General features: G+C 53.1%; 1 protein-coding gene and 1 long non-coding RNA gene across 2 annotated transcripts; both read left to right on the forward strand.

Annotated features, from left to right (window-relative positions):
- GPI (glucose-6-phosphate isomerase) lies at positions 1-26,101 on the forward strand. The gene is made up of 18 exons (XM_027044864.2): positions 1-197; positions 1,239-1,329; positions 1,687-1,755; positions 3,193-3,312; positions 7,891-7,974; positions 8,104-8,250; positions 9,132-9,203; positions 9,707-9,751; positions 11,076-11,129; positions 21,657-21,717; positions 22,132-22,175; positions 22,280-22,432; positions 23,596-23,725; positions 23,881-23,957; positions 25,009-25,137; positions 25,355-25,430; positions 25,521-25,587; positions 25,693-26,101. Exons 1-18 carry the CDS (start codon positions 76-78, stop codon positions 25,826-25,828), a joined length of 1,677 nt encoding a protein of 558 aa, XP_026900665.1. The 5' UTR covers positions 1-75; the 3' UTR covers positions 25,829-26,101.
- Positions 13,465-21,623, forward strand: LOC106975784 (uncharacterized). Its single transcript, XR_003415849.2, has 3 exons — positions 13,465-15,418; positions 15,472-21,152; positions 21,251-21,623. It is a non-coding gene; the product is annotated as an uncharacterized LOC106975784 (long non-coding RNA).
- Positions 26,102-27,338: the final 1,237 nt, after the last annotated feature.

Below are 27,338 nucleotides of genomic sequence, written 5' to 3' on the forward strand. Positions count from 1 at the left end.
CCGCTAGCTGCGCGCCGCCCGCCCCCTCTTCCTCTTCCAAGCACGTCCTAGTCCGAGTACCCCGCTGCTGTCGCCATGGCCGCGCTCACCCAGAACCCGCAATTCCAGAAGCTGCAGCAATGGTATCGCGAGCACGGCTCTGACCTCAACTTGCGCCGCCTTTTCGAGGGGGACAAGGAACGTTTTAACCACTTCAGGTGCGCGCGCGGGGCCACAGGCGGGGCGCGGGCGTGCGGGACCCGGATCCGGGTGCACAGGGCGCCGCGCATCGGGTCAGGTGTGCGGGCCCGGGGCCGGGGCGGTCGGGCCGGCGGTCCCCGGGGGTCCTCGGCCGACCCCGGCCACGGATCGGGGCCCAGGCCCAGGCCCAGGCCCCAGTTTGTCCTTGAAGCCTCCTTGAAGCAGGTTCCTGGGGGCTCGCGGAGGTCTTGGAGCCGGACTGCTTAGTCATGAGAAGCAGGCCCCTCCGCCGTTCTCCCTCCGCAGGGGCATCTCTCTCTCCACCTTCTGTCCCCGCCCCCCACCTTTAATGCCTGCCATTTGAGAAGGGGCTCCTTCCGCAGTTGTGGCCTGGGGCCTTAGCTGACGCAGCAGGCGGGAAAGGGCTGTCCCCTGAACCCCCTGGCCCAGAACGGGCGGGGACCCCCGAGGTTTGCGATGTGGGTGGGCGGGTCTAGGGGATTTGCGGGGAGCCGCGGAGAAAGGTGCAGATGTGGGGGCATGATTTCTACGAAGGAAGCTCGGTGTGCAGACCTATGCATGACCAGGAAATGGAAAGGAATCAGTGGGAGGAAATCTTGGGGGGCAGGAATCTCGTGGTGCTCCGGTGACTGGTGCAGGTGTGTTGGGGAGGGGAGGTCTGTGGCTCCAGACTGGAAGCCCCATGACCAGCCCTGCCTTCTGAGTTCTTTCCCGATTAAGTTGAGTCGCAGAGTGGAAGCTCTAGGAGGGAATGGTCACTCCACGGGGTAGGCAGGGGCAGTGCACCCAGCCGTTGTCTTCCCGGTTTTAGCAGAGGAATGGCTCCTCAGGAAGGGTCTGCAGCCCCATTGTGTGAGGCTGGCCCCATTCACTGTGCTGGTGGGCAGACAGGCGACAGCACCGCTGTGCTGAGCAGCTGAGGCTTGTTTGGGGTGTGGCTCAGGGAGAATGTTTTTTTTCTGGATGCAGCTCTGGTCGGGGAATGGGCTCTCCTGAGAAACGGGGTGTGGTCAGTGGTTTCTGCCATCTTTTTGCAGCTTGACCCTGAACACCAACCATGGGCGGATTCTGGTGGATTACTCAAAGAACCTTGTGACCGACAGTGTGATGCAGATGCTGGTGGACCTGGTAATGTTCTGCTGTGGGGGGCTTGACCTGTGACCCACAGCATGGCAAGCGAACCGGGGTCCTGGGAGCCTACAGGTCCTCGAGCAATTTTATTTCCTTCCCTCAGCGGACCTCAGTCACTGCCTCTGTGCCGACACAGGGCTCTGAGCTCCTGCCCTCCCCCGCCCCGATTCTAAGCAGCGTCCCAGGGGATTCGGTGCCAGTGTCTGAGCAGACCCTTCACAGGCAGTGGGGTGGGGGGCACCAGGCTGCAGCTGTCTGTCAGCCCCACTGGGACTGCATCAAGCCAGAGTTTGGTGGCTTGGGCACTTGGTTGCCAGTGTGAGTGGATCAGGCCTCGGTATCTTCTCTTCCCAGGCCAAGTCCAGGGGTGTGGAGGCTGCCCGGGAGCGCATGTTCAATGGCGAGAAGATCAACTTCACCGAGGTGAGCTGGCTTGGGGATGGCCGACTCTACATACCCTCCAGGGCCTCTTCCTTCCCTTTGGGGTTCATCTGACTGAGAGCACCGCACGGTGTCTTCACCTCTGCTCTTCAGCAATGTTTTTGCTTAACGAGGAGCCTGGAAGCCTATTTCCTTGAGTGGGTTGCAGGGCCGTGGGGTGCATCTTCCCCAAGACTGGCAGTCTGGACCTGGTAAGGGTGGAATGCTGTCTGCCTAGAGCACATCTCAAGCCTGCAGGGCGATGGCTTCTCAAGGCATGCTCAGAGAACTTAACTCTGGTCTATCTTTGCTCTGAGTTTTATTAGTGAAAAGAGAAATCTTAGGACAGAAGATCAACCTCCTCAGTGGTAGGCATCAGTAGGAAGCAGAGATACAGCCAGGCCTTGGGGGCCCTGTTCCTGAATTGCTGTGGAAGCCTGGAGGCATAATAATCACTGAGTGCTAAGAGTCTTATCCTCACAGTGTTATTATCCTCCTCACACAAGAGGAATCTGAAGCTCAGAGGGCAAGTCGGTTATCCAAGACGTTATAAGAGATAGCAAAGTTTCAAACTCAACTTGTCTCACTGCTGGGCTAGGCTGAGGGAAGCTGCAGTCAAGGAGGGCTTCCTGGAGGAGTGCATCTTCTTATAGAATGTCGGACAGGAGTGAGGTTGGGCAGGATGAGGGTAGAGTGGCATGATGTCTTCCACCTTAGTGAACCTCCCCTTGGGTTGGAGTCCAGAGACCGTCTCTTTCCTATCCACCTGGGATCTATAGAGCTGTTTCCTTCAAGGGCTCCTCTACTGGCTTCAGCTTGATGGGACTGTTGCTCTCACATGACAAGGACAGCTCCTTGGCACCTGTCACGGGCCTACAGTTTGGTTTGGTTTGGGTTCTGGCAGTTGGTGGGGTGGGGCCGCTTGGTGAGGGACATTTGAGTCCCTTCTTTGCTCCACATCCAAGGGGCTGGGAGTACTTTTCAGAAGGTGCCAGCAACTACCATGTACTCTCACGGAGGAGGTGAGACAAGGTTAACGAGCCCTGGTCCTCTGAGCCCATTGATTGCTTGTCTCTCACCTGTGTTCCCATTCTCTGCCTTTGCTCACTCTGTTCCTCTTTCCTTGGCTTTTCATGCTCTGAACACCGAGGGGCCCCCTGGGCTTTTCCTGGTCTCCCTCCCCCTGTGACTGTAGCCAAAGAGGAGCATCACACGCCTGCCTCCTCCAGGTCCTGGGGTAGCCTCTACACCCAGAAGCACGCAGTAGATTCTCAGTACAAGACTGTGGTACTAACACACCTCAGGGCTCGCTTGCGTGTCAGTGGAGAAAGGGCTGGGCTGACTCCTCGGCCAGGCTGCACTGTGCCCCCCCCCCGGGGGCGTGGCTGCCCTGGGCTGGGGGTGGGGGTGGGGGTCTTCACACGCTGACTGCATCCCCAGGATCGGGCAGTGCTGCATGTGGCCTTGCGGAACCGGTCAAACACCCCCATTCTGGTGGATGGTAAGGATGTGATGCCAGAGGTCAACAGGGTCCTGGAGAAGATGAAGTCTTTCTGCCAGGTAAGCAGCTCCTGCGCTAGACTTGCCCTTGGCCGTGGGTGTGCATGTGTTTGAGAATCTGGGGACCTTGATGGGCCGCCCCTCCATTCTGCTTGGAGAGAACTCAAGGCCTCATCGCATGGAGGCGGTCTGTGTGCTCGCTGGCCTGGGGGCTCTACCCTTGTTGTGATGGACCTACCACTGGCAGCCACAGAGCAACCTCTTTGCTGAACTGTAATCACCTGTGGGCTCATGGTGACAGTCTGGCCAGAATAAAGATCCGAAAAGAAAACTGAGGCCCCTAAAGGGATGGGATGGTAGAGGAGAGGAGGTAGAGCAGGTAGAAGAGAGACTTGCTTTTTCTAATCTCTTTAGCAACATGCCCTTATTTTTTATTCTAGAACTAGATAAATTGAATGGTTTATTTATTTATTTTTTTTTTATTAAAAAAAATTTTTTTTTCAACGTGTATTTATTTTTGGGACAGAGAGAGACAGAGCATGAACGGGCGAGGGGCAGAGAGAGAGGGAGACACAGAATCGGAACAGGCTCCAGGCTCTGAGCCATCAGCCCGGAGCCCGATGCGGGGCTCGAACTCACGGACCGCGAGATCGTGACCTGGCTGAAGTCGGACGCCCAACCGACTGCGCCACCCAGGCACCCCTGGTTTTTTTTATTTAACTTTATTTTTTTCATGCTTATTTTTGAGAGAGAGTGCATGCACGTGGGGGAGGGGCAGAGAGAGAGGGAGACACAGAATCCAAAGCAGGCTTCAGGCTCTGAGCTGTCAGCACAGAGCCCGATGCGGGGCTTGAACTCATGAACTGTGAGATCATGACCTGAGCCAAAGTCGGATGCTCAACCAGCTGAGCCACCTAGGTGCCATGATAAATTCAATGTTTTAACATTTCCTTGACCGTGCCCCCAGCTTGCTCTCCAGAGGCAGCATTTATAGCAGTTTCTGTGAAATCTTCTGAAAGCTTCCTATGCGTGTGCTATGTGTATACGTACATCTCTCTCTTCTTTGAAACGTGTATGTACACACGTATACACACACATGGGTTCATTTTTAACTACTTTTTGCAGCTTATTTGTACTTGTAAATAAGTAAGACATGTCCCTCTGTCCACATAACGGTGCCTCCTTTTCCTGTGGTGGGTGGGTGTAGATGTTGCTTCAGAGATCAGCTAGAGATTTCCCCACATCAACCACTGTTGCCTTAGTGTCTGTTCCAGGGTCGATTCTGCAAGGGTGAGAGGACATCCTCAAGCCTGGGGTACAGGGGTGATGTACGTGTGTGTGTGTGTGTGTGTGTGCATGTGTGCACGCGCGTGCATGCACACATGCACATAGCATGTATGGGCTGTGTGTGCTCTGAGAGTGATAATCTGGGCTCTGGTCAGCTTGTCCCTGGGAGCAGTGACCCCCACCTGTGACTGGCCCAAGTCTGTTTGCTTTGGCTACCAGCCATTTCAGACCTCAGACAGCAGGAGTGATCTGGCCATCAGTCCTGGTGGCCTGGCCAAATGAGTAGAACTTTGTGGGGTGAGGAAGGGTTGGCATCCTGATGAGACTCTGGATTCCACAGTGTTCCTTAATAGTGTGGTCGGTACTTATGATGGGCTTTGGGTGTAGGGAAGGGCCTTTCCAGCCATCGGGGGTGAGTGGTGGAGCTGACACGTGTCAGAAGCTGGTGCTCTTTCGGATGAGCGCGTGTGTGCTCAGGCCTGCGGCGTGGAGAGTGTGGCGCTGGCCGTCCGGGAAGCTATTTCCAGGAAAGCACTCCTTTAGAGCTGGCTGTGGGATACCTGACTCAGACTGATGGGGTATTTATAGTTCAAAAAAAGCTACTGAGTGGCAGCAATTCTACGGTGAGGAACACTCCCCATAGCTGTGCTGAGGTTAGAAGTTTGCCAAGGTCGGGTTGAGGATGCTCGCCATGATCCTGATTATAGTGTCAAAAGTCACAAACAACCTGGGCTCAGGGCACCTGGCTGGCTCAGTCGGTGGAGCGTGTGATTCTTGATCTTGGGGTCGTGAGTTTGAGCCCCACATTGGCCATAGAGACTACTTAAAAATAAAATCTTTAAAAATGAAAAAAAAATTAAAAAATACAAACAGCCTGAGCCCATTTATCAACGAACTAATTAGTAAAATCAGTATATGTTTATATATTGTAGTCCCGGGCACCATTAGACATTAGGGAGCTATGGTTACCTTGACCTGCCCTGCTGTTGAGGATGTGCAATGAAGTTGGAAATGGAAATTGCAAAACTGGCATGTGTTGTAAAACCCCATCTGGTGGAAGAAAGGCTGTGCGTAGTCATATTAAAGACACAAGTTTTCTCCCCTGGGATGCTTTATTGTAACAAAACTTTAATGGTGAGAGGGAGGCTTGAGAAGCTGAAGAACTTTATTTTTTTATTGATGGAAAACTTCCCATGACAATTGGTTGCCTTATTATTTTAAAAAAGAAAAAGGTTGCTGGGTCTTACTGGTTTGGGGAAAGATGTATGTAGTAGTTTTCTATTGGTGTATAATAAATTGCCCCAAAACTTAGCAGCTGAAGACAGCGATTGACGTTTCGGGATTTGCAGCGGCTGTGCTGGCTGGTTCTGGTCTCATAAGGTTGTAGTCAAGATATTGGCCAAGGTTAGCGCTCATCTGAAGGCTTGATGGAGCCTGCAGGATCTGCATCCAAGAGGACTCACTCGCGATTAATGCTGGCTTTGGGGAGGCTTCAGTTCCTCACCTTGCGGACCTCCGTACAGCAGTGTCCTCATGGCAAGGCAGCTGATTTCCCCAAGTGAGTGATCCAAGGGAGAGCAAGACAGAGTGCCTCAGGGTCTTTTGGTACCTTGAGCTAGCACGTGAAATTACATCTTTCATTCCTGTACGACTGTGTTAGTTGTATAGGTCAGTTTTGATCAAAGGAGGAGGGGACAACACAAGGACGTGAACACAAGGAGGTGAGGACCACTGGGAGCAATCTTGGGAGTTGGCTACACAGTCTGCCTTCTGGCTCCCAGTGATTATGTTCCTTCCACATGGAGAACACCCTACTCACTTTCTCCTAAGGCTGTATCCCGTTAGAAGATCAGCTGGAAGTCCAGAACCTCATCATCAGAATGAGGTAGAGGTCGAGCAGTATCTGCATTTCCTTTAATGCAACTCAGATATACTTCCTTTTGATGTGAAGACATGTGAATTAAAGAAACAATTTATTTGCACCGCACACACCCAACCCACAACGGTGAGGTAGGTGTAGGATAGCTGATATAGGAGAATTCCTGTTCAAAGAGAGGGGAGAGGGGAGGCACACAGGAGTCATTGGTCCAAACCATTTTGAAATCCAGCAGGACATAGACTCGAGGTTGGCTTGGTTAGGACTCAAGGTCTAGGAATCATTTCTCAAGGATTTTGGCCTTGCCCTCATTCATTCTTTTTACCTGAAAGGTAGTTTGTGTTTGCAGCTACATAGGTTTTTCGGCCTGCTTACTGCCCATAGAAACGTGGGTATCTAAGGATGCCTGAGTGGCTCAGTTGGTTAAGCTTCCAATATCGGCTCAGGTCATGACCTTGTGGTCTGTGAATTTGAGCCGTACCGTCAGGCGCTACACTGACCGATCAGAGCCTGGAGCCTGCTTTGGATTCTGTGTCTCCCTCTCTCTCTGCCCCTCCCCTGCTTGCTCGCTCGCTCTCTCTCAAAAATAAATGTTGGGAAAAAAAAAAAAAACAACATGGGTATCTAAAGCCCTCTTTTCCTTTTGTACTATCTCTGTCCCTTTCAGTCCAAGCCGGTAGTGTTTCTGACAATTCAGTTGTCTTTGTGGGTCTCCTATGAAGCTTACTGAGGGGGGGTTCACTCCATCAGGCAAAAGCCATACCTACAAATATCTTCAAGACAAGGCCTTTTCTATCATTGTTTTTGAGAGTGAGTTTCCTCCGAAGCCGGATATTTGACCAAAATGTTTTCTGTGTTACCACTTTAGCTCCTTCTGAGATCTAAACAAAGCATTTTATAGCCACACTCTCTGCTTCACCTTCTCACTGTGCCCTAGATTTGATCTTTGCCAAAGAGCCATCTCTTAATTTTAGCCCCTGTTGTCTAGAGAAGCTGGGAATTTCTAAACCCAAGAAGCTAGGCGGTTCCTTTAACACGACTAACGGGTTAATGTACCTGATGGGTGCACAGGTCCCTTATTCAGCTTGGGGGTGGTATGCAGTGTTGTAAACACCAGGAGACAGGAATCGGTGGGGTCCATGTGGAGCTTGGCTGCATGTCTGATGGTCCTGTCCCTGGCACCAGCGCCAGTAGTTGGCATTTCACGTCCCTCAGTCTCTCATACATTAGATTCTGCTGAGAGTTCACCCCCGTTTGGCAAATTCTGACAGTGTTACTGAGATGGGGGTGTCCCCCACTTTGTTAATGATGAAATAGAGTCTAGCTGGGGGGGGTGAGTATGGCAGGGATTTGCCAGTGTGGTCTCAGTAGGACCCTGTGAGGGTCTGGACGTTGGGCTTGAGATGTAAGGATCCTTTTGAGCAGCACTTTATACTTGGACGTTTGGGCTGAACACACCTCCCACTCTGTACCAGCGTGTCCGAAGCGGTGACTGGAAGGGGTACTCAGGCAAGCCCATCACGGACGTCATCAACATTGGCATCGGTGGCTCTGACCTGGTAAGGAGGACTCCTTTGGGATGGGGTGAGGGGTCCCACCCAGAGTCTTGGTTTTTCCAGGGTGAGACCTGGCTTTCCCCACTTCTGTAGGCCCTGAGTCTTGTTTTCTGATGCTGCATCTACCCACAGGGACCCCTCATGGTGACTGAAGCCCTTAAGCCATATTCTTCAGGAGGTCCCCGGGTCTGGTTTGTCTCCAACATCGATGGGACCCACATTGCCAAAACTCTGGCCACCCTGAACCCCGAGTCCTCCCTGTTCATCATTGCCTCCAAGGTACGGGCCTTGGACCCAGCCTGGCTCCCCAGCCCTGTGTGTGGTTGGTGGGGGTGGGGCGGGGTGGGTAGACCCTCCTGAGCACATCGTGCTTCGTGGATCAGGTCTGGCAAGCTGTGCTCAGACTGTTCTTGTCAGGCGGTAAATGCGGTTTACCTGATGGAAACCCGAACTGGTCAGTTAGAACCTTCGTCTTGTTTGCTTGCTTATTTGTTTGTTTGTTTTTGAGAGAGAGAGAGAGAGGGAGACACAGAACTCAAAGTGGGCTCCAGGCTCTGCCCTGCCAGCACAGAGCCCGATGCGGGGATCGAACTCACAAACTGTGAGATCATGACCTGAGCCGAAGTTGGACGCTTAACCCACTGAGGCACCCAGGCGCCCCAGAACTTTCATACCTGCTTGTTCTGTGGGATCTGTGCCCAGCCTGGGTTTTGTTTGTGGCCATTTATGCCCTGTTTACTCCCATCAGTGCACATAAAATATGAAGAATTCCATCTGGATTCTGAGATCACAGCCTAGCTTGGGCCAAAGGAGCTCCCAGCGTGGCCACTGCCCCTTTCCTGGAAGATGCTTTGGCCTTTGACCTGTGGTGAAGGAGTGGTGTGTGTGGGTGGGATGGGGGCTGTGTATGTGGCTTTCACTAGGATTCTTCTCAATCTGGTTGGGAAGTCCTGGAATCACAGGATCATGGTAATACTTCCAGGCCTCTGCCCCAGACAGAACCACTCATTGTGACTTTGTGGACAGTTGGGCAGAGGTTGGAGTGACTGTCACTGCTCCTTGTGATAACTGGGCACCCGCATGGCCTCTGCCACTGAACCCTGGCTCTGGGTTACAGCGACCCTGAGCTGGGGACTGACTGCTGTACTTTCTGGCTGTAGACCTTTACCACCCAGGAGACCATTACGAATGCGGAGACAGCGAAGGAGTGGTTTCTCCTGTCTGCCAAGGATGTGAGTGCTGGGGTGGGTGGTGGGCACTGCGTGGGCTGGGAAGGACGGGGTGGGCCTGCCTGTCCCACCTGAGTGACCAAACCTAATGCTACATGGGTCCCTATTTCTCCTGACGTTGGCAGCAGGAGGCAGCCTCTCTTGGTGCCCACCTTTTCTGGTTAAGACGTTTCCCAGTCCCAGACATATCAAGTGTGCCAGAACCTGCTCTGACTAGCTGATGGCACTTTAAGGTCCCTTGGCCTTGTAGGGCCTTCTCTACCCCTGGCCACACTCATTTGTTTAGAGGGAAGGGACCCTCAGCCTTGTGTCCCTGTGAGGTAGGCTGGGCCTCTAACTCCTCTCTCCTCTTGACCTTGACGTGGGGCTCCTCCAACAGCCTTAGAGCCCAGGACTGGGAGCAGTGAGTCCCACCCAGGACCTCAGTTTCTCCAGGGGTGGGAGGCTCACTACCCTTGGGCGGCCTCTGGACTCAGTTCGGTGTAACCTGACTCTGTCTCTTGTAGCCTTCTGCAGTCGCGAAGCACTTTGTCGCCCTGTCTACCAACACGGTAAGTGCCCGTGTGGGCTCCCAGACTTCCTCCCTGGGAGGGCCCAGGCCACATCAAGGTGTCAAGGTCATAGCCTATCAGAAAACTCAAGCTGAGATGTGATTCACACGTCTGGGGATCTTGGCTGGGCTGATGGGATAGAAGGGGTCAGTTGCCTGTGACGGAGGTGAGCGGCACAGCACCCCTTCTGCGTCCTGCCGTCACATCTGTGCAGCTCCAAAGAGGGATCCCGTTGACCCTGTCTACCTCTGACGCCTGGCTGAAATCCAGAACGCTCCACACACATGATCTCCTTTGGCCTGTGCCACCCTGCCCCTGGCCTGTCCCCACATGGGGTGTGCAGGGTAGGGGTGGAGGGTGCATCCCATTTCTTATATAAGAACATTAAGCCCCGGTGAAGGATTTTTGCCCAGTGACTGCATGAGTCAGTGAAGCTGGGATTAGAACACCGGTCTCCTGCCTGCCAGTTCTTACAGTCTGCCTGGCCCGGGGCTGTGCGAGGTGGGGGGGTGGGGCTGTGTGCCAGGAGTAACAAACCTCGTGGGCACTTGCTGTCTGGTGGGCTTTGTACTAGGCTATGTCAGAGCTGGAAGCACACAGGATTTCCTAACCGTTCCCCCCACCTCCTCTGCCCCTCATATCTGACTCGCACCCCTGCCTCCAGGGCTGCCCTACCCAGAGGGGAGGCAGGAGCACCTCTTAACGCTGGCTGACCAGAGCACCACTGTCTGCCTTCTGCCGGCAGAGTTGAGACTGGTCGGTAGGGTCATCGGTAGGGTCATCTCCTCCTGTCTGACTAGGGTTGCTGACCCTCTGTGCACAGGGGACCAAGCACCTGAGGAACAGGGTTGGCCATCTCCTAAAGGCTTTCTGGGGAAGGGTCACCATCTCAGATACTGGAAGGGGCTGGACAGGTGTCCTGGCTGTGTGACACCTGGCCTGGGAGGTGGCCCCTGCCCTTCTCGGGTTCCCACCCTGGGCTCAGTTTCCCGCATGTCCTGGATGGGTTGGTGTCTGCACCTCAACAGGTCCAGGAGGTGGGTCTTGCAGGGCAGTGTGTGGGCCAGGTCCCTGCACTGGGGGTGTGGCCTCCCGCCACAGGAGGGCTTCACGGACACCAGGCTGCAGCTGTTTCTGGGTATGAGCCGGCCTTGTGTCCAGTTCTAGGGGTGAAATCTGCTGGTTCCTGCCCGGCATTGACCGGCTACTCCAGCCCTGCCCCATCTGCCCGCAGCTTGAATGGCATGACGCCTGGCACCCAGGAGCTCCTGGTCTCATCCAGCTAATGTAGGCTTCCTTCTTTCTCTCCCTTTGCTCCTTTTAGACTAAAGTGAAGGAGTTTGGGATTGACCCTCAAAACATGTTCGAGTTCTGGGATGTAAGTAAAGACACTTCCTTGTGCTGGGTGAATTATGTGTCCTTTGCCGGGCGTGACCACTGAGACACAACATGAGGGGCCTATGAGGTCAGGTCAACATTTATTGAGCACCTGCTGCATGCCTAGCTTTGGGAAATGGCCGAGAGGCCCTCAGAGAGGCTTATGGGGCAGGAGCAGCCCAGTCAGGATGAGGGCTCCACTTCCACTGAGGGCGGGCTGAGCTTGCAAGGCCAAGATGACATTCCCCTGGGTGCCTGCCAGTGGCCCCCACCGTGGGGTAACTGGAGCCACCCTTACCCCCTTCACTAAACTTGAGGTTGTGAGTTATTCTCAGTGTTGACCTTTTTCTGAACTGCAGCTGCAATCTGTAAAGGCCAAGGGGCAGGGTGAGGCAGGAGGTGTGACTGGGCAGGCCTGCTCCGGAGGGGTGGGAACAGCCGGCAGATGGCAGAGAGGAGGTGCCAGGCCTGGGGCCTGCACGGAGCCTTGTCAGGCAGCCTGCAGAACAAACCTCGCCTGAGCAGCCCTAGCAGCAGGTGGTCAGGGACTCATCTCAGCTATGGCCACAGCTGGTGCCAAACAGTGAGCGGGACCTATCCTTGCGGCTTGCCTGAGCGTGGCCCTGGTGGGAGAAAGGCTCCGGCTGTGGAATGCAGGGGAGGCTTGGGGTGCAGGGCGCAGTGTGGGTGCTGTGAATGCAGCAGGCGCTGTTCTAACACGTGACCGTGGCAGGCACACCAAAGAGGGTGTCATCCAATGGGAGTTTTCCCACTGGGGCTGTTTGCAAGCCTTTAGACTGGGAGCTGTTTGCTCGGTGGCCGCATCCACAGATGTGATCTCTGAAAGCTCTGAAGGCCTCGGAGTCTGGGAGAAAATGAAGCCCTAAGGCCCTAAGGCATCTGTTGTGTGTAATGAGTTAACTTCTTTCTAGAATGGGACTAATTATGTACCATCCTTGGAAGAATTGAGAAGAGTCACTCAGATCATTTTCTTCATCCTGTGGCTCAGATGAGGAACCCCGGTCGAGAGAGACTGTGCAGCTTTCTAACATGTTGCATGTCTGATAAAGTAGGGGAGGCGCCTTCTACCTCTTTCCCGGGATCTGGAGCCTGAACAGGAGGTGGTCAGGAACGAGTGGCCTGCCAGTCACCCCTCTGTGGGTTTTCACTGGCCGTAACAGTCCAGCGTGCAGAGATGAAGGGGGGTGTGGCTTAGGGAGAGGCGCAGGTCTCCAGGTAAGGCCTGGGGTAAGGCATGGGGCTGGGGCTGGGCAGTGTGGCCTGAGTGACCGAGGTGGGCACAATGAAGGCCTCCTGGGCCAGGCCACGCATACCACATACACAGTGGCTGCAAGAGGGACCTGCCTTGGTCACTAAGGATGTATATCATTTTGAATCAAGAGGTGTCACCTGAGGAGCCAGGGACAGGGGAAATTTCTGGAGCCTAGTATCTCTCAGGTGAGACAGAGGGTCAGGACAGACATAGGGGATTTTGTACTGGCTTTGAGGTAAGATCAGAAGAGTCCAGTCTGGCAGGGGGACATATAAGTGGTGAGCCTGGTCATTTAGGGTCAGTCATGGGGTAGCCTCGTGTCGGGATCAGGCAGAGGTACGATGGTAAATAGTGGGGTTTCTCAGGGCTCAGCGGCTCAGCCAGAGTCCGCATACATTGGAGAGCTAACTTTGACTGGTGGGGTCTGAAGAGGAGCCAGGACAGGTACAGGTGAGTTCTGAGGAGGAGCAAGGACAGGTAAAGGTACTGATGAGGTCTATGAATTCTGGAAAAGACACCAGTATTTACAGATGGTTCTATCAAGTGAGGTCTGAGAAACCAAAGTCATGTACAGGTACTTTAACCTGGATCGGTGAAGTGAAGTCCCTGGCATAGGACAGTCATATACATCGGGGTCTCTCTTGACTGGTTCTGCAAAGTGAGCATCAGGTCATGGGTGTGTGATCACTCAAATGAGGTGATTAAAACTCAGAATTAGGCAAATACACGTAAGCCCCCTGAGCCACATCAGCCACCTGGCTCTCGGCATCCTGACCACGTGTGATAAGCAGAGCTCAGGGGTTGCAGAGGCCTTTGCGGATCCACAACCAGCCAAGGTTCTGGCACTGGGTTCTGGCTGGGGTGGGGTTTGAGGGGCCCAGAGAGGGAAAGTTAGGAATAGAGCAAGTTATAAAAGGTGAGGACTGGGGAGTTGGGGCGTGTGAAAAAGATACAGGAGCCGTGTTGGTAAGGTACAGTTTGAGAGGCTCGTGGCAGACAAAGGTCTAGAGACCCACGTCTATAGGGTGAGAGGTCTGAGGCCCAAGTCACTCAGGCACCAAGGGGCTCTCACCAGTCCTCCCTCAGGCCCAGGTAAGCAGCCAGGAATTTGTCCCGTCTGAGAGAAATATCTGTTCGGATTAAGTTTGTACAGTGGAGTCGGCCAAGGGCGGTCTGTAGAGCCACATCTGTCTGAGGTCTCAGGAGCTAGAGTCAGACAAGGTGTGTGTAACTAGGCAGGTTTCTTAGGGAGGCCTGGGGAGCCAAGATTTGGCACATACAGGTAGAAGCAGGTTGCTCAGGTAAGGACACTGGAGCCGGAAAAGGGCAGAGAGAGCAAAGTCTGACAAGTGGGGACTAGAAATCCATGGTCAGGTCCAGGTCAGAGCTATGTCCTCAGGTGATATCCAGCAGTTCTGGTCGTGCACAACTCGGTGATCCTAGAGGTGGTCCTGGGTCCCCTGGGAAAAGACTGAAAAGCTGGAGTCAGGCAAAAGGAAGGGGAAGGGGAACTGCATCCATGAATTCTGGGTCTGGCTCAGGGATGTAGAACAGGTCTGTGTCAGGTGGGCTTGAAGAGTTGAGGTGAGATACAGGTTTGTACTTTGGGTTTCTACCAAGTAAGGTCTGAATGCTGAGGTCGGGCTCTGGTTAGTATTCTGAATCTGAGGAGCTGGGGTCAAGCACAGGTGGGTAGAGCTGAGTTTTTCAGGTAATATCTATGAAACCAAAGGCAAGCAGAGGTAGATTGACCTGAAAAGCCATGGTTAGGTTCATTCAACTCTGTCTCACCATTGAGTTTAGGCATACGTCGGTAGACGAGATCTGTCAGGCGAGGCCTAAGGAGCTGGTGTTAGGCTTATGTAGAAAGAACTGTATCTCTTAGATGATCTCTGAGGATATGAAGTGAAGTCAGGAGGACAGGGCTCAGGCTCTCAGGTGAGATCTCAGGAACCAGGATTGGGTACGAGTGACTAGATCTGGATCTCCTAGGTAAGGTCAAGATCAGCAGATAGAACTGCATCTCTGCCTATCTTGTAGAATTATTTTGCAAGATTGACGAGTTGTGGCCAGGTACAGGTATATGGAATTGAGTTTCTCAGGAAGGGTCTACGGAGTCTGTAAATGGCACAGGTTTGTATCCTTGGGACTGTCAGCATAGTTCAGCACAGGTGAGTACAGCAGGGTTTATCAGGTAAGGTCTGTGGAGCCAAGATTAGGGCAGGTTCACAACACTCAATCTGTCCAATGAGTTCTAATAAGTCACAGTCCAGCCCTGGGAAGAACCGAATGTCTTAGGTGAGATGTGAGCAACGGAGATGAGGTATGGGTAGGCGGAGCTAGCCCACTAGGTACAGTCTCAGAAGCAAGCACAGGTAGGTAGAATTGCACTGCCAGGTGTGGTCTGAAGAGCCAGGGTCCAGCACTGGTAGGCAGATCCAGCCCACCAGGCGAGGTCTGAGGACCCAGGGGTCAAGCACAGGTAGGCAAAACTGGCCCACCAAGTATGGTCTGAGAAGCCAGGGTCAAGCCCAGGTAGGTAGAACAGGCTCACCAAGGTGAAGTCTGAGGAACCAATGTGAAACACAGGTAGGAAGAGCTGGTCTGGCAGGTGAGGTGTGAGGAACCAGGGTCAACCATAGGTCCACCAGGTATGGTCTGAGGAGTCAGAGTCAAGCACAGGTAAGTAAAACCGCCAGGTATGATCTGAGAAGCCAAGGTCAAGCAAAGGTAGGTAGGACTGGCCTATCAGGTGAAGTCTGAGGAACTGGAGTCAAGCACAGGTAGGCAGATTTGGCTTGCCAGGTGAGGTCTGAGGAGCCAGGGTCAAGCACAGGTAGGTAGAATTGGCCTGCCGGGTATGATCTGAGGAGCCAAAGTCAAGCACAGGTAGGTAGAACTGGTCCACAAAGGGTGGTTGGAGGAGCCAAGATCAAGCACAGGTAGGCAGAGCTTGCCTGGCATGTGTGGTCTGAGGAACCAGGATCAACCATAGGTGGGTAGAACTGGTCCACCAGGTATGGTCTGAGGAGCCAGAGTCAAGCACAGGTAAATAAAACTAGACCACCAGGTATGATCTGAGGAGCCTAGGTCAAGCACAGGTAGGCAGATCTGGCTTGCCAGGTGAGGTGTGAAGAAGCAGAGTCAAACACAGGTAGGTAGAACTGGTATATCAAGCAGTCTGAGGAACTGGAGTCAAGCACAGGTAGGCAGAACTGGCCTATGAGGTGAAGTCTGAGGAACTGAGGTCAAGCACAGGTAGGCAGATCTGCCTTGCTAGGTGAGGTCTGAGGAGCCAGGGTCAAGCACAGGTAGGTAGGTAGAACTAGCTTACCCGGTACAGTCTGAGGAACCAGGGTTAAGCACAGGTAACACCTCCAGGTACGATCTGAGGAGCCAAGGTCAAGCATAGGTAGGTAGAACTGGCCTATCAGGTGAAGTCTGAGGAACTGAGGTCAAGCACAGGTAGGCAGACCTGACTTGCCAGGTAAGGTCTGAGGAACCAGGGCCAAGCATAGATGGGTAGAACTGACCCACCAGGTATGGTCTGAGGAGCCAGGGTCAAGCAAAGGTAGGTAGAACTGGCTTATCAGGTGAAGTCTGAGGAACCAGGGTCAAGCATAGGTAGGTAGAATTGGCTTGCCAGTTATGGTCTGAGGAGCCAAGGTCAAGCACAGGTGAGTAAAACTAGACCACCAGGTATGATCTGAGGAGCCAAGATCAAGCAAAGGTAGGTAGAATTGGCCTATCGGATGAGATCTGAGGAACCAGGGTCATGCACAGATAGGTAGAACTGGCCTACCAGGTATGGTGTGAGGAGCCAAGGTCAAGCACAGGTAGGTAGAACTGGTCCACCAAGGGTTGTTGGAGGAGCCAAAATCAAACACAGGTAGGCAGAGCTGGCCCAGCAGGTGAGGTCTGAGGAACCAGGGTATGATCTGAGGAGCCAAAGTCAAACATAGGTAGGTAGAATTGGCCCGCCGGGTATGGTCTGAGGAGCCAGGGTCAAGGACAGGTAGGTAGAACTGGCATATCAGGTGAGGTCTGAGGAACTGAGGTCAACCACAGGTAGGTAGATTTGGCTTGCCAGGTCAGGTCTGTGGAATCAGGGTCAAGTATAGGTAGGTAGAACTGCGCTGCCATTTGTGGTCTGAGGAGCCAAAGTCAAGCATAGGTAGGTAGAACTGGCCCACCAAGGGTTGTTGGAGGAGCCAAGGTCAAACACAGGTAGGCAGAGCTGGCCCAGCAGGTGAGGTCCGAGGAACCAGGATATGATCTGAGGAGCCCAGGTTAAGCATAGGTAGGTAGGACTGGTCTATCAGGTAAAGTTTGAGGCACTTGGAGTCAAGTACAGGTAGGCAGATTTGGTTTGCCAGGTGAGGTCTGAGGAACCAGGGTCAAATATAGGTAGGTAGAACTACACGACAGTGTAGTGGTCTGAGGAGCCAAAGTCAAGCATAGGTAGGTAGAATTGGCCCACCAGGTATGGTCTGAGGAGCCAGGATCAAGGACAGGTAGGTAGAATTGGCATATCAGGTGAAGTCTGAGGAACTGAGGTCAAGCACAGGTAGGCGGATTTGGCTTGCGGGTCACGTCTGTGGAACCAGGGTCAAGTATAGGTAGGTAGAATTGCACTATCATTTGTGGTCTGAGGAGCCAAAGTCAAGCATGGGTAGGTAGAATTGGTCCACCAGGTGAGATCTGAGGATCTGGGGTAAAGTACAGGTAGGTGGAACTAGCCATTGGTCTTAAGGATTCAGGGTCAAGCACAGGTAGGTAGAACTGGCCTGTCAGATCAAGTCTGAAGAACTGGGGTCAAACACAGGAAGGCAGATCTGGTTTGCCAGGTGAGGTCTGAGGAGCCAGTGTTAATTAAGCACAGGTAGGTAGAACTGGCCCACCAGGTATGGTCTAAGGTGTCAAGGTCAGGCACTAGTAGGTTGAACTAGCCTGTCAGGTTAAGTCTGAAGAACTGGGGTCAAACACAGGTAGGCATATCTGGCTTGCCAGGACAGGTTTGAGGAGCCCGGGTCAAGCATAGGTATGTAGAACGACCACCAGGTGCAGTCTGAGGAGCCAAGGTTAAGCACAGGTAGGCAGAGCTGGCCTGGCAGGTTAGAGGAGCTGGGGTCAGAGACAGGTAGGTAGATGTGGCCAGCCAGGTATGGTCTATGTATGGATTCAGGGGCATGTAAGGTAGGCAGATCTGGTCTGCCAGGTGTGGTCTGAGGACCCAGAGTCAAGCACAGGTAGGTAGAAATCGCCCTCCAGGTGTGATCCAAAGACCAGAGTCATGCACAGGTAGGTAGAAGCGGCCCACCAGATATGGTCTGAGGAGCTAAAGGTCAAGCACAGGTAGGCAGAATTGGCCTGCTAGGTACAGTATAAGGAGCCAGGGTCATAGAAGGTAGGTAGAGCTGGCCCACCAACTGCAGTGTAAGAGCCACAGGCACGTAAAGTAGGCAGATCTGCCCTGCCAGGTGTGGTCTCGGGACCCAAGATCAAGCAAAGGTAGGTGGAGCTGGCCTGCCAGGTGTGGTCTGAGGAGGGAGGTAGAGTTGACTTTCAGGTGTTGGATTCAGGCAAAGGCATGTACCCTTGGATCTTTGTGGTGGGGCCTGAAGAAGGTTAAGCCTGGGTGGGTGGAGTGGCCACAGGCGAGTCCCACAGCATTGGGGTCTTTAGGTAGACAGACACTGTGGGGTTCAAGGGAGATCTGTAAGCCCTAAGTTAGACGAGAGTAGGTAGATGTGGCTCTCTCAAGCATGGACTTTGGAGCCAGAGATCTACACTTGAGTCTTGTTGGTGAAGTCCTTGGAACGTGGCTCTGGCTTAGGTGTGCTGGCCCAGGTTTTAGAGTTAGAGGGGAGGCTTGGAGAGCATGGGTTAGTCACAGGGAGGGAGAGCCACATCTCAAGGAGGGGGCGGGGGGGCGTCTCTAGAGCACTGGTATACACAGAGATACTTGTGTCTGATGAGGTCTGAGGCTCCTCAGTGAGCGGTTGTTGCCAGGTCAAGCAGTGGCTGCTAATGTCGGATCTGCAAGATGCCGAGATCCATGTCAGACAAGGGATATGGAGCTGGGTTTCTCAGGTTGGGCCTGGGAGTTGAGGTCAGGCCTGTTTAGACAGAGCTGAGTCTCTCAGGAAAGTGTGAGGAGTCTGAGTTGGGCTCAGGGAAGTACGCCCGAGTCTGTCATCTGAGATGTGGGGGGTCAGGCATAGATACGTGGAGCTGGGTACACCCGCTGAGCTTCCTGGAGCCAGTCTCTGACAGGTGTGTGACCCTGTAGTATGAGATACTGGAGCGGGACACAGGTAGGCAGAGCTAACCTCACAGGCGAAGCCGCTGCATCCATGCAGTGTCGTGAGTCCGTGGATCCGGAGTCATGTGGGTAGAGGTATATAAGTGTGATCTTAGGTGGGTTCTTGTCACCTGGATTCAGGTATGAGTTGGCATCCCTGGGCTTGTTAGGTGAAATGAGAAGGCAAGCTCTAGCCCAGGAATGCATAACTGATGTGGCCGGTGAGGCCTGAGAATATGGGTCAGGTGCAGGTGGGGTCCTCGGTGGTAGGATCAGGCATGGTTTGGGTAGCATGGGCTGCCCTCAAGGGAAAGCCAGAGTCATCGTAGGTATGTGTACCTGGGTCTGCCTGGGGACCCTTAGGATCAGGTAGGACAGATGGAATGCCTTGGCCAGGGCAGCTTCCTGTTCTCAGTACCCCAGTCATGCATGATAGGCAGAGCTCATGGTATTGCAGAGGCATGAGGATCTCTAGCCAGTCCAGGGTGTCGTCTATAGCACTGGGGTCTGAGTTACTCAGGTGAGGGAAATAATAGAATTATAACTAGTTAGATAAAGTGAGGTTTGTTGTGGGAGAGGCATAGAATGCTGAACTGACCGAGGAGCTATAAGGTGTGATCTGAAAGAGCCGCTGCAGCGAACATGAGTTCTAGAGACTGTGTCCTGTAGGTGGAGGTCTTAGAGGCTCAAGTCAGACACTGGCATTGCCTGGCTCCCAAAAGTGAGGTCTGATGACATGGCTCAGCCAAAATCAGCAGCTTGGCAGTCTGCTTTCTAGAATTGAGTCTGTTCGGTGAGATCTGAGAGCCCATGTCATACATGGTTTGGCCCCTGGGACGGTGTCTGTCAGGTAAGGTTTCCCCAAACCTGGACTGTTTCCAGGTGAAGGGCCTCCCTGTTCATCTCATTACCCAGGCCAAAAACCTCTGGGCTGCACTTGATTCTCTCATTCTCTCAATTCACCCTATTTGATTGAAGTTCCTGAATCAGTCCTTTGCACCCTCTTCCACAGTACTGTCACATTCCTGATGACCCCTGGCATTCCCTGCTTCATTCTCCAGCGTTGCCTTTCAGCTTCTACCCTCCAGCTCCGCTGCTTCTTTCATCTAGAATGTGCTGTGCTTCTCTTGCCCAGCCTGTCTCAATGGGCCTCCAATAGAGAATTAAGCCCTAATGCCCCAAAGCATCCAGGCGATGTAATGAATCAGCATCTCTTCTTTGCTTCTAGGAGAGTACTAGCCTTGGACCATCCTTGGGACAGTTAAGAAGTGAAGTCACTGAAAGTATTTTCTGTGGGGCTTAACTCTCTCACTATTGAGAAAGGCTGCTCTAGCCACAGGACCTTTGCCTATGCTGTGCTGGCTGCTGGAATGCTTCTCCCCACTCAGTGCTTTCCTGGGTAATGCCTGCTCATTCCTTAGATCCAAGCTCAAGCACTCCTCAGGTTCCTTTCATAATTGGTTTCACTGGTGTATTTCCTTTCTCCCAAGCACTTATATCTCATTTCACATTTATTGGCACGATTATTTCATTTACACATCTGGGGAGCCCCCATGGGCTGCTTCTGTTGCTTGTGATAGCTATGTGGTAGGTGCTCTATAAATGGCTGTTAAGAAGATGTGAATGTTTCAGGAAGATACCGAGTAGAATCTGCAAGTGTGAATGGTAGGCCTGTGTATGTCTTGGGGCTGAGACTACGACCAGGTATGAGCTCTGGGCCTGTCACTGTCCCAGGAGGCAGCCCTAGGCTTGGATATGAGGCACTGGGTCTGTCAGTATCAGAAGGGGCAAGGCCACGCCCAGGCATATTAGTATCTGAGGAGGCAGGGCCAAGGCCAGGTAGCGTTGGATCTTTCATTGTTCAAGGAAGTGTGCTTGGGCACAGGTAGGAGGCATCGGGTCTGTTCGTCTGAGGATGCAGGGCCTGGCACAGGTAGGAGGCGCTGGGTCTGTCACTGCCGAAGGAGGCCAAGCCGGGTACTGGTATGAGATTCTGACCTGTTAGTGCCCAGGTAGGTGGGCTCGCCACAGGTACAAGATGTTGGGTCTGTCACTGTTCAGAGAGGCTGGATACAGGTATGGGATACTAGGTCGGTCAGTGTCTGAGGAAGCAGGACCTGGCACAGGTATGAGGTGCTGGGTCTGTCAGAGTGTGAGGAGGTAGAGCCTGGCACAGGTATGAAGGGCTGGGTCTGTCGGTATTTGAATAGGCCTGGCACAGGTGTGAGGCATTGGGTCTGTCAGCGTCTCACGAGACATGACCAAACACGGGTATGAGCTCTGGGTCTGTCGGTGTCTGAGGCGGCCGGGCGTGACATAGGTATGAGGTGCTGGGTCTGTCAGTATTCGAAGAGGCTCGGGCACAGGTATGAAGCACTGGCTCTGTCAGTGTCTGAGGGCCTAGACCCGGCAAGGTATGAGATGCTGGTCTGTTGGTGTCTGAGGAAGTGGGGCTGGTACCAGGTACGATGTGCTGGATCTGTGTCTGAGGAGACCAGGCCTGGCGCAGGTAGGAGGCACTGGGTCTGTGGGTCTGTCTGAGGAGATGGGGCCTGGTACCAGGTATGAGCCGCCGGGTCTGTCGGAGGAGGAGGAGGCCAGGCCTGGTGCAGGTATGAGGCGCTGGGTCTATCGGAGGAGAAGGCCGGGCCTGGCGCAGGTACGAGGTGCGCCGGGTCTCTCTGTGTCTGAGGAGACAGGGCCAGCCATGGTAAGGTCTCCGGTTGGGTCTTGTGGCTCTGATCAGTCCCACCCGTAGTCTGTCCTGTTGGTCAGCACAAAGAGTTGCCAGCGCCTGGCCTGCTGTCTTGCTTCGCAGAGGTGGGTTGGGCCTGGCCCTCCATGCTGCACCTGTGGAAGAGCCTTGCTTTCAGGGGGCAAGTTTTGTGGCAGGAGGGAGGGGGGGCGGGGTGCGCCAACCCTTGTTCAGCACCTTTTCCTGTCTCTCCTAGTGGGTAGGAGGACGCTACTCGCTGTGGTCAGCCATTGGACTCTCCATTGCACTGCACGTGGGTGAGTGTTTGTTTTAGTCTTGGGAGATGATATTGTAGTCTGAGGTCAGGAGTGGGGTCTCATGTCCCTGAACACCTTCCTGACCCACAGAGGATGCTGGCCCCTCTCCCCTTGGCTGGAACATTTCTTTCGGGTCAGGACGGCAGGCCTTTTTTCTCTTGGGTTTGCAGGTTGGCCTTGATCTCTGTCCCTCACAACTGCCCTCCTGCCATTTCCCATGGTGGATGAAGTTAGATCTGCCTTTGCCCTGAGGGCAGACTCTGATTAGAAAGACTTTCTGTAGGCCCAAGTCTTCCCAGGTCCTTTTTCTTCTGGCTGCACCTCAGCCTTTCCTTGGGTCCAGAAGAAGCTGTGTCCACTGCCAGAAGGGCACCGGGCATGACCATTTCTGTTGACGCTGCTTTTGTGTCGCAGGATTTGACAACTTCGAGCAGCTGCTCTCAGGGGCTCACTGGATGGTAAGTGCTGAGGCTCATGTTCTCTGCCAGAGACATGTAGTTGCTCCAGCTCCCTCTCCTCCTGGGCAGCTGCTCGGCTCTCACTGACCCTGCTCTTGTTTCAGGACCAGCACTTCCGTACCACACCCCTGGAGAAGAACGCCCCCGTCCTGCTGGCTCTGCTGGGCATCTGGTACATCAACTGCTTTGGGTGTGAGACGCAGGCCATGCTACCCTATGACCAGTACCTGCACCGCTTTGCCGCCTACTTCCAGCAGGTACCAGCTGCCAGGCCAGGTCTTGGGTCAGCCTGTGCGGGGGACTGGGAGGCCCATGAGCCCAGGTTCTTGCCCCTCCAGGGGCTTTTCTCCCCCACTGCCCTTGGGTATAGCCAAGGCCCACCTCTGTTCCCAGTCTCAGGGTGACTCTTTGTTACCAGGGTCTGTTTGATCTGAGTGTTAGCCAAGTTTGACGACCATAGAGGGGCATGACTGGTTATCATGATGGCCAGTCAGACCCTGGCTTGGCTAGGGCATGGGTCTCAGCTCGGTCATTTCTTCCTTGGCCATCACTGTGTGCCTGCGATAGGGTGGGGGCCATCGGCCTGGACCCCTATGGCTTGCACTGCTTTTGTCCCTCTAGAAAAGCAACTCACACCCAGTCTGTGGTGCCTCTTTGGGCTACTCACAGCCTTCTGCACCCCCTCGAATCTCCAGGGCCCCCAGGGACCAAACAGCATCTCTCCTGGTCCAGATTCTCTTTCAGGGGGCCTCTTTTCAGGGCTCCCCACAGTCCAGCATCTAGTTGAGGTGACAGACCTCAGCCAGTCTTTCCCTAAGGCAACAGTTAAAGAGGGGCACCTGACTGGCTTGGTTGGAAGAGTATGCAACTCTTGATTTCAGGGTCATGAGCTCGAGTCCCACACTGGGTGTAGAGATCACCTAAATGAATAAACTTGAGGGGCACTTGGGTGGCTCAGTTGGTTAAGCGTCCGATTTCAGCTCAGGTCATGATCTTGTGGTCCATGGGTTCGAGCCCTGCGTTGGGCTCAGAGCCTGGTGCCTGCTTCAGATCCTGTATCTCCCTCTCTGCTCCTCCCCAGCTTGCGTGCTCTCTCTCAAAAACAAATATACATTAAGAAAAATGTTTTTTAATAAATAAATTAATTTAAAAAGAAATACACCAATTAAATATACTGTGACTGGTTTCTGCCCGTAGGGAGGTCCTCCTTAGACCTCCATCCCCACCTTTACCTTCCTGCAGTGCTCTAAGCCAGAAAGCCACGAGCCTGTGTCCTCAAGGGGCGATGAAAGGAACATGCCTGATGATACCCCACAGGGCAGGGCAGGTATACTTGGTGCGTCTCAGGCAGGATTTGGGCATGGTGCATGAGGAAAAGAAGACTTGCAGATAGAGGGCTGGGTTTCTGTCCCTGTTCCAGGGTGACATGGAGTCCAATGGGAAGTACATCACCAAGTCCGGCACTCGTGTGGACCACCAGACGGGCCCCATTGTGTGGGGGGAGCCAGGGACCAATGGCCAGCATGCCTTCTACCAGCTTATCCACCAAGGTAGGGCCCATCTGGCATGGGCAGGGGTGCTGCTCGGGAGGGGGAGGGCCCCCTGGCAGAGACTTCTCCCTGAGGTCAACACTCTCCTATCGGCCATGTGGGTGGCCCCCATGGGCTAGGGTAGGAGCTTGGGTGACCGCTGTGCCCTCTTACAGGCACCAAGATGATACCTTGTGACTTCCTCATCCCAGTCCAGACCCAGCACCCAATAAGGAAGGGTTTGCATCACAAGGTAAGAGCCCCATCCAGCCTCTCCTCACACTTTGTCAGGCTCACATTACACCCAAACTATTAAAGAGCTGATGCATTGGTTGGCGGTTATACTAGTTTCCTGTTTCTGCCATAACAAATTACACAATCGTAATGGCTTAAGACAACACCCGGTTTTTATATGGGTTTCAATGGATCTGAAGTCCAGCAGGCTCTACTGGGTCTTTGCTCAGGGTGGACCAAGGTCCAGTTTCCTTGATGGCAGCTAGCGGATCATTCTCAGCTCCAAGAAGCCACCTTGGCCTGTGGCACTGTCTCAGAACCAGTAGTGGTAGGTGGAGTCCCTCTCCAGCTTTGTTTCTGTCCTGCCTCCTCTGTTGATTCTCTCTGACCAACTTATTTGCCTTCCTCTTCTACTTTTTGGGGCCCATGTGATTACATTGGGCCCACCTATCCCTATCTCAGCGTCTGTTACCTTCATTCCGTCTGTAAGATCCCTTTTGCCATGTCCTGTAACCTATATAGGTGCAACAGCAGGGGCGGGGGCAAAGATCTTACTTACCACAGCAGCAAATGGGAAAACCATCTAGTACCTAACCTGACCTGACACTGGCTTTGAAGAGGATTGAGTGCACCTTATGTTAGGTGTGCAGAGTAGCATGGGTAACTGTGAGCACAGGCTTTGGAGTCAGAGACCTGGGTTTGAATTCTGATTCTTCCTCTCTCTACCTCTGTGATTCAGCACTGTTGACTTGGGGAGACAGGCTCAACTAGGAAAGAGAGGGGATGCTTTTGCCCCTTAGAATCTTACAAGATAGCTATTGCTAAAGTTCTTAGCAGGGTCCTCGGCAAGTCAGGCGTGTTCCTGAAAGGGTAGTTATTGTCATTACCTACTTTACCCTGTCATCAGATGTGACCTGCCGTCCCCTCTCACTTCCATTGAGCTCTACGTTGGGGGCTGGCAACCTGACCGAGGCTGGGACTACCCCAGCTGAGAATTGCCAGGCAGTCTTGCCCCTCTGCCTGAAGCTCAGACAGTACTTCTTGGCAGAACTGGGTGTCTCTCTTGTCAGATCCTCATGGCCAACTTTTTGGCCCAGACTGAGGCCCTGATGAAGGGGAAGTCGACAGAGGAGGCCCGGAAGGAGCTGCAGGCTGCAGGAAAGAGTCCAGAGGACTTTGAGAAGCTGTTGCCACACAAGGTCAGGACTTCTGAAGTGGGTGGCATCCTGGAGTCGGAAGGATAAAAGTTGTGAGGCCAGGGCAAGGATTCACAGCGTGCCTGTCTTGTCCTACTCAGTAGGAGGGGCTGTCCTTACAGATCTGCACATCCCGACCTCTGGGACAGGGTGTACATCCCCTCTTAAGTTATTTGGGGATCACAACTAACCAGGGGACATTCCTGGGTGTTTTCTGAAGGTCTTTGAAGGAAATCGCCCAACCAACTCTATTGTGTTCACCAAGCTCACACCATTCATTCTGGGAGCCTTGATTGGTGAGTGAGCGGGGAAGGTCCTGGCCTGGGGTAGGTTGGATGAAATGAAGCTGGTAGAGCCCTAATGTGCCCCATCTGCCACCTCTGTAGCCATGTACGAGCACAAGATCTTCGTTCAGGGCATCATCTGGGACATCAACAGCTTTGACCAGTGGGGGTGAGTTGCTGCTCCTCAAGGGGAGGGTGGAGAATGCCTGTGGGCAGGCTTACGGATTTCACTGGTGATGCTGGAACCTTCCTCTTATTCTTATCGTCCTGCCAGGGTGGAGCTGGGAAAGCAGCTGGCCAAGAAAATCGAGCCTGAGCTTGACGGCAGTAGCCCAGTGACTTCTCACGACGCTTCCACCAATGGGCTAATCAACTTCATCAAGCAGGAGCGTGAGGCCAGAAGCCACTAAACTCATGCCTGGCTGCAGTCCCTATTGTGACTGGTCCTTCTTTGTCCCTCTTCACCAGAGATGTGTACTGCACAGTCCTTCCCAGAGCACCTTCTGGCTGTAGGCTTGGAGTACAAGCCCTTTGGGGGAAGCTGGTCTGGGATTGCTATCATCACCCCTCCATGTCTGTGTGCCCTCTGTTTTACGACTGGCTGAAGTGTTTCAGTGCAGCTGATTTTTCTGACCGTTGTTCACCTTGTTCATGTATCAGAAAAATAAAGATGCCACAAAGGAGGTTGTAGGCTTAGCCTCTTCTTGTCTCTGGAAGTGGTGCTCTACACAGGAGTTAGGGCAACCAGGAGGAGTGATGTGCCTCGACTGAGGCTTGACTTGTAAGTGGTGAGCAGGTCCAGAATGGAGGATGGTCCCTTGAGAAGAGAGTGGAGGAGACATGGGGCACAAAGTCACAAGGGCAACTTAGCCACTGTAAGCAAATCCTTTTCTTTTATCCGGTCCTCACCTCAGTGATTTCGGAGGAATTGCATGCTTCTGTTCACTGGATACTTAGTTCTAAAAGCTGCATTAGATTATGTCTGTTATGGGTGAATACCTAGCCCAGATCAAGGGTAATGATCATCTTCTGGCCAGATGCTCAGGAAGTTCTTTTCTTTCAGAAGACAGGCACTGAAAAAAGGATTTTGAGCAAACTACCCTTTTATCTTCTGTTCAAGATACTTATCTTCTATTCAAGATATTAAATAATACTTTTGGCCCCTTAGGCAGAAAGGGAATTTTACTTTAAGAGTCAATGAGCAGGGGCGCCTGGGTGACTCAGTCAAGCGTCTGACTTCAGCTCAGGTCGTGATCTCACACTCCATGAGTTCCAGCCCCGCGTCAGGCTCTGTGCTGACAGCTCAGTGCCTGGAGCCTGCTTAGGATTCCGTCTCCCTCTGCCCCTCCCCTGCTCATGTTCTGTCTCTGTCTCAAAAATAAATAAAAGCATTAAGATAGATAGATAGATTGATAGATAGATAAAGAGTCAACGAGCAGAATTGATGGGCAGGCTGGAGGCTGAGCTTTCAGGGTCTACACTTGATCATCATACAGGGTCTAGACAGGGAAACTGCTGCCCCTTTCACAAAAGCCCCGTCATCACAGCTGCCTTCATCCCATTCTCTCCTGGGTTGCCCCTTTCTGAGCTGTACTCTGGGTTGGTCACATGACTTCCTCAAGACAGGGAAAGCTCCTGTAAGAAGACAAATGGCACCCGTGAAGGTTCAAAGGGAGGCATACCCTAATTATGGAATGTGACCATACAGATGTAACTATCTGCTTAAAATACTGCTTGGAAGTTGTCAGCACTTCTCTTTCTAATGGTGGTGTAGTTCTGTTTTGTTTTGTTCTGTTTTTCTTTCCAAAAACAAATGCCCACGCCTCTAAAAATGATTTTTGATGGTCTGGCTCTGTTGAGGCCCCTCCTAACCCACCTTCTTTCTTAATCTAGCTGATAAGTGAAGGCCTTATTTATTTA

The sequence above is a fragment of the Acinonyx jubatus genome, chromosome E2 (assembly GCF_027475565.1).
Source record: "Acinonyx jubatus isolate Ajub_Pintada_27869175 chromosome E2, VMU_Ajub_asm_v1.0, whole genome shotgun sequence".
NCBI lineage: Eukaryota > Metazoa > Chordata > Mammalia > Carnivora > Felidae > Acinonyx > Acinonyx jubatus.

Excerpts from the sequence above, each read along its gene's own strand:
- GPI (XM_027044864.2), top strand. The coding sequence starts at position 76 with ATGGCCGCGCTCACCCAGAACCCGCAATTCCAGAAGCTGCAGCAATGG. Across the intron at positions 198-1,238 it reads GAACGTTTTAACCACTTCAG|CTTGACCCTGAACACCAACC; the intron begins GTGCGCGCGCGG and ends ATCTTTTTGCAG. Across the intron at positions 8,251-9,131 it reads TGTTCATCATTGCCTCCAAG|ACCTTTACCACCCAGGAGAC; the intron begins GTACGGGCCTTG and ends TTCTGGCTGTAG.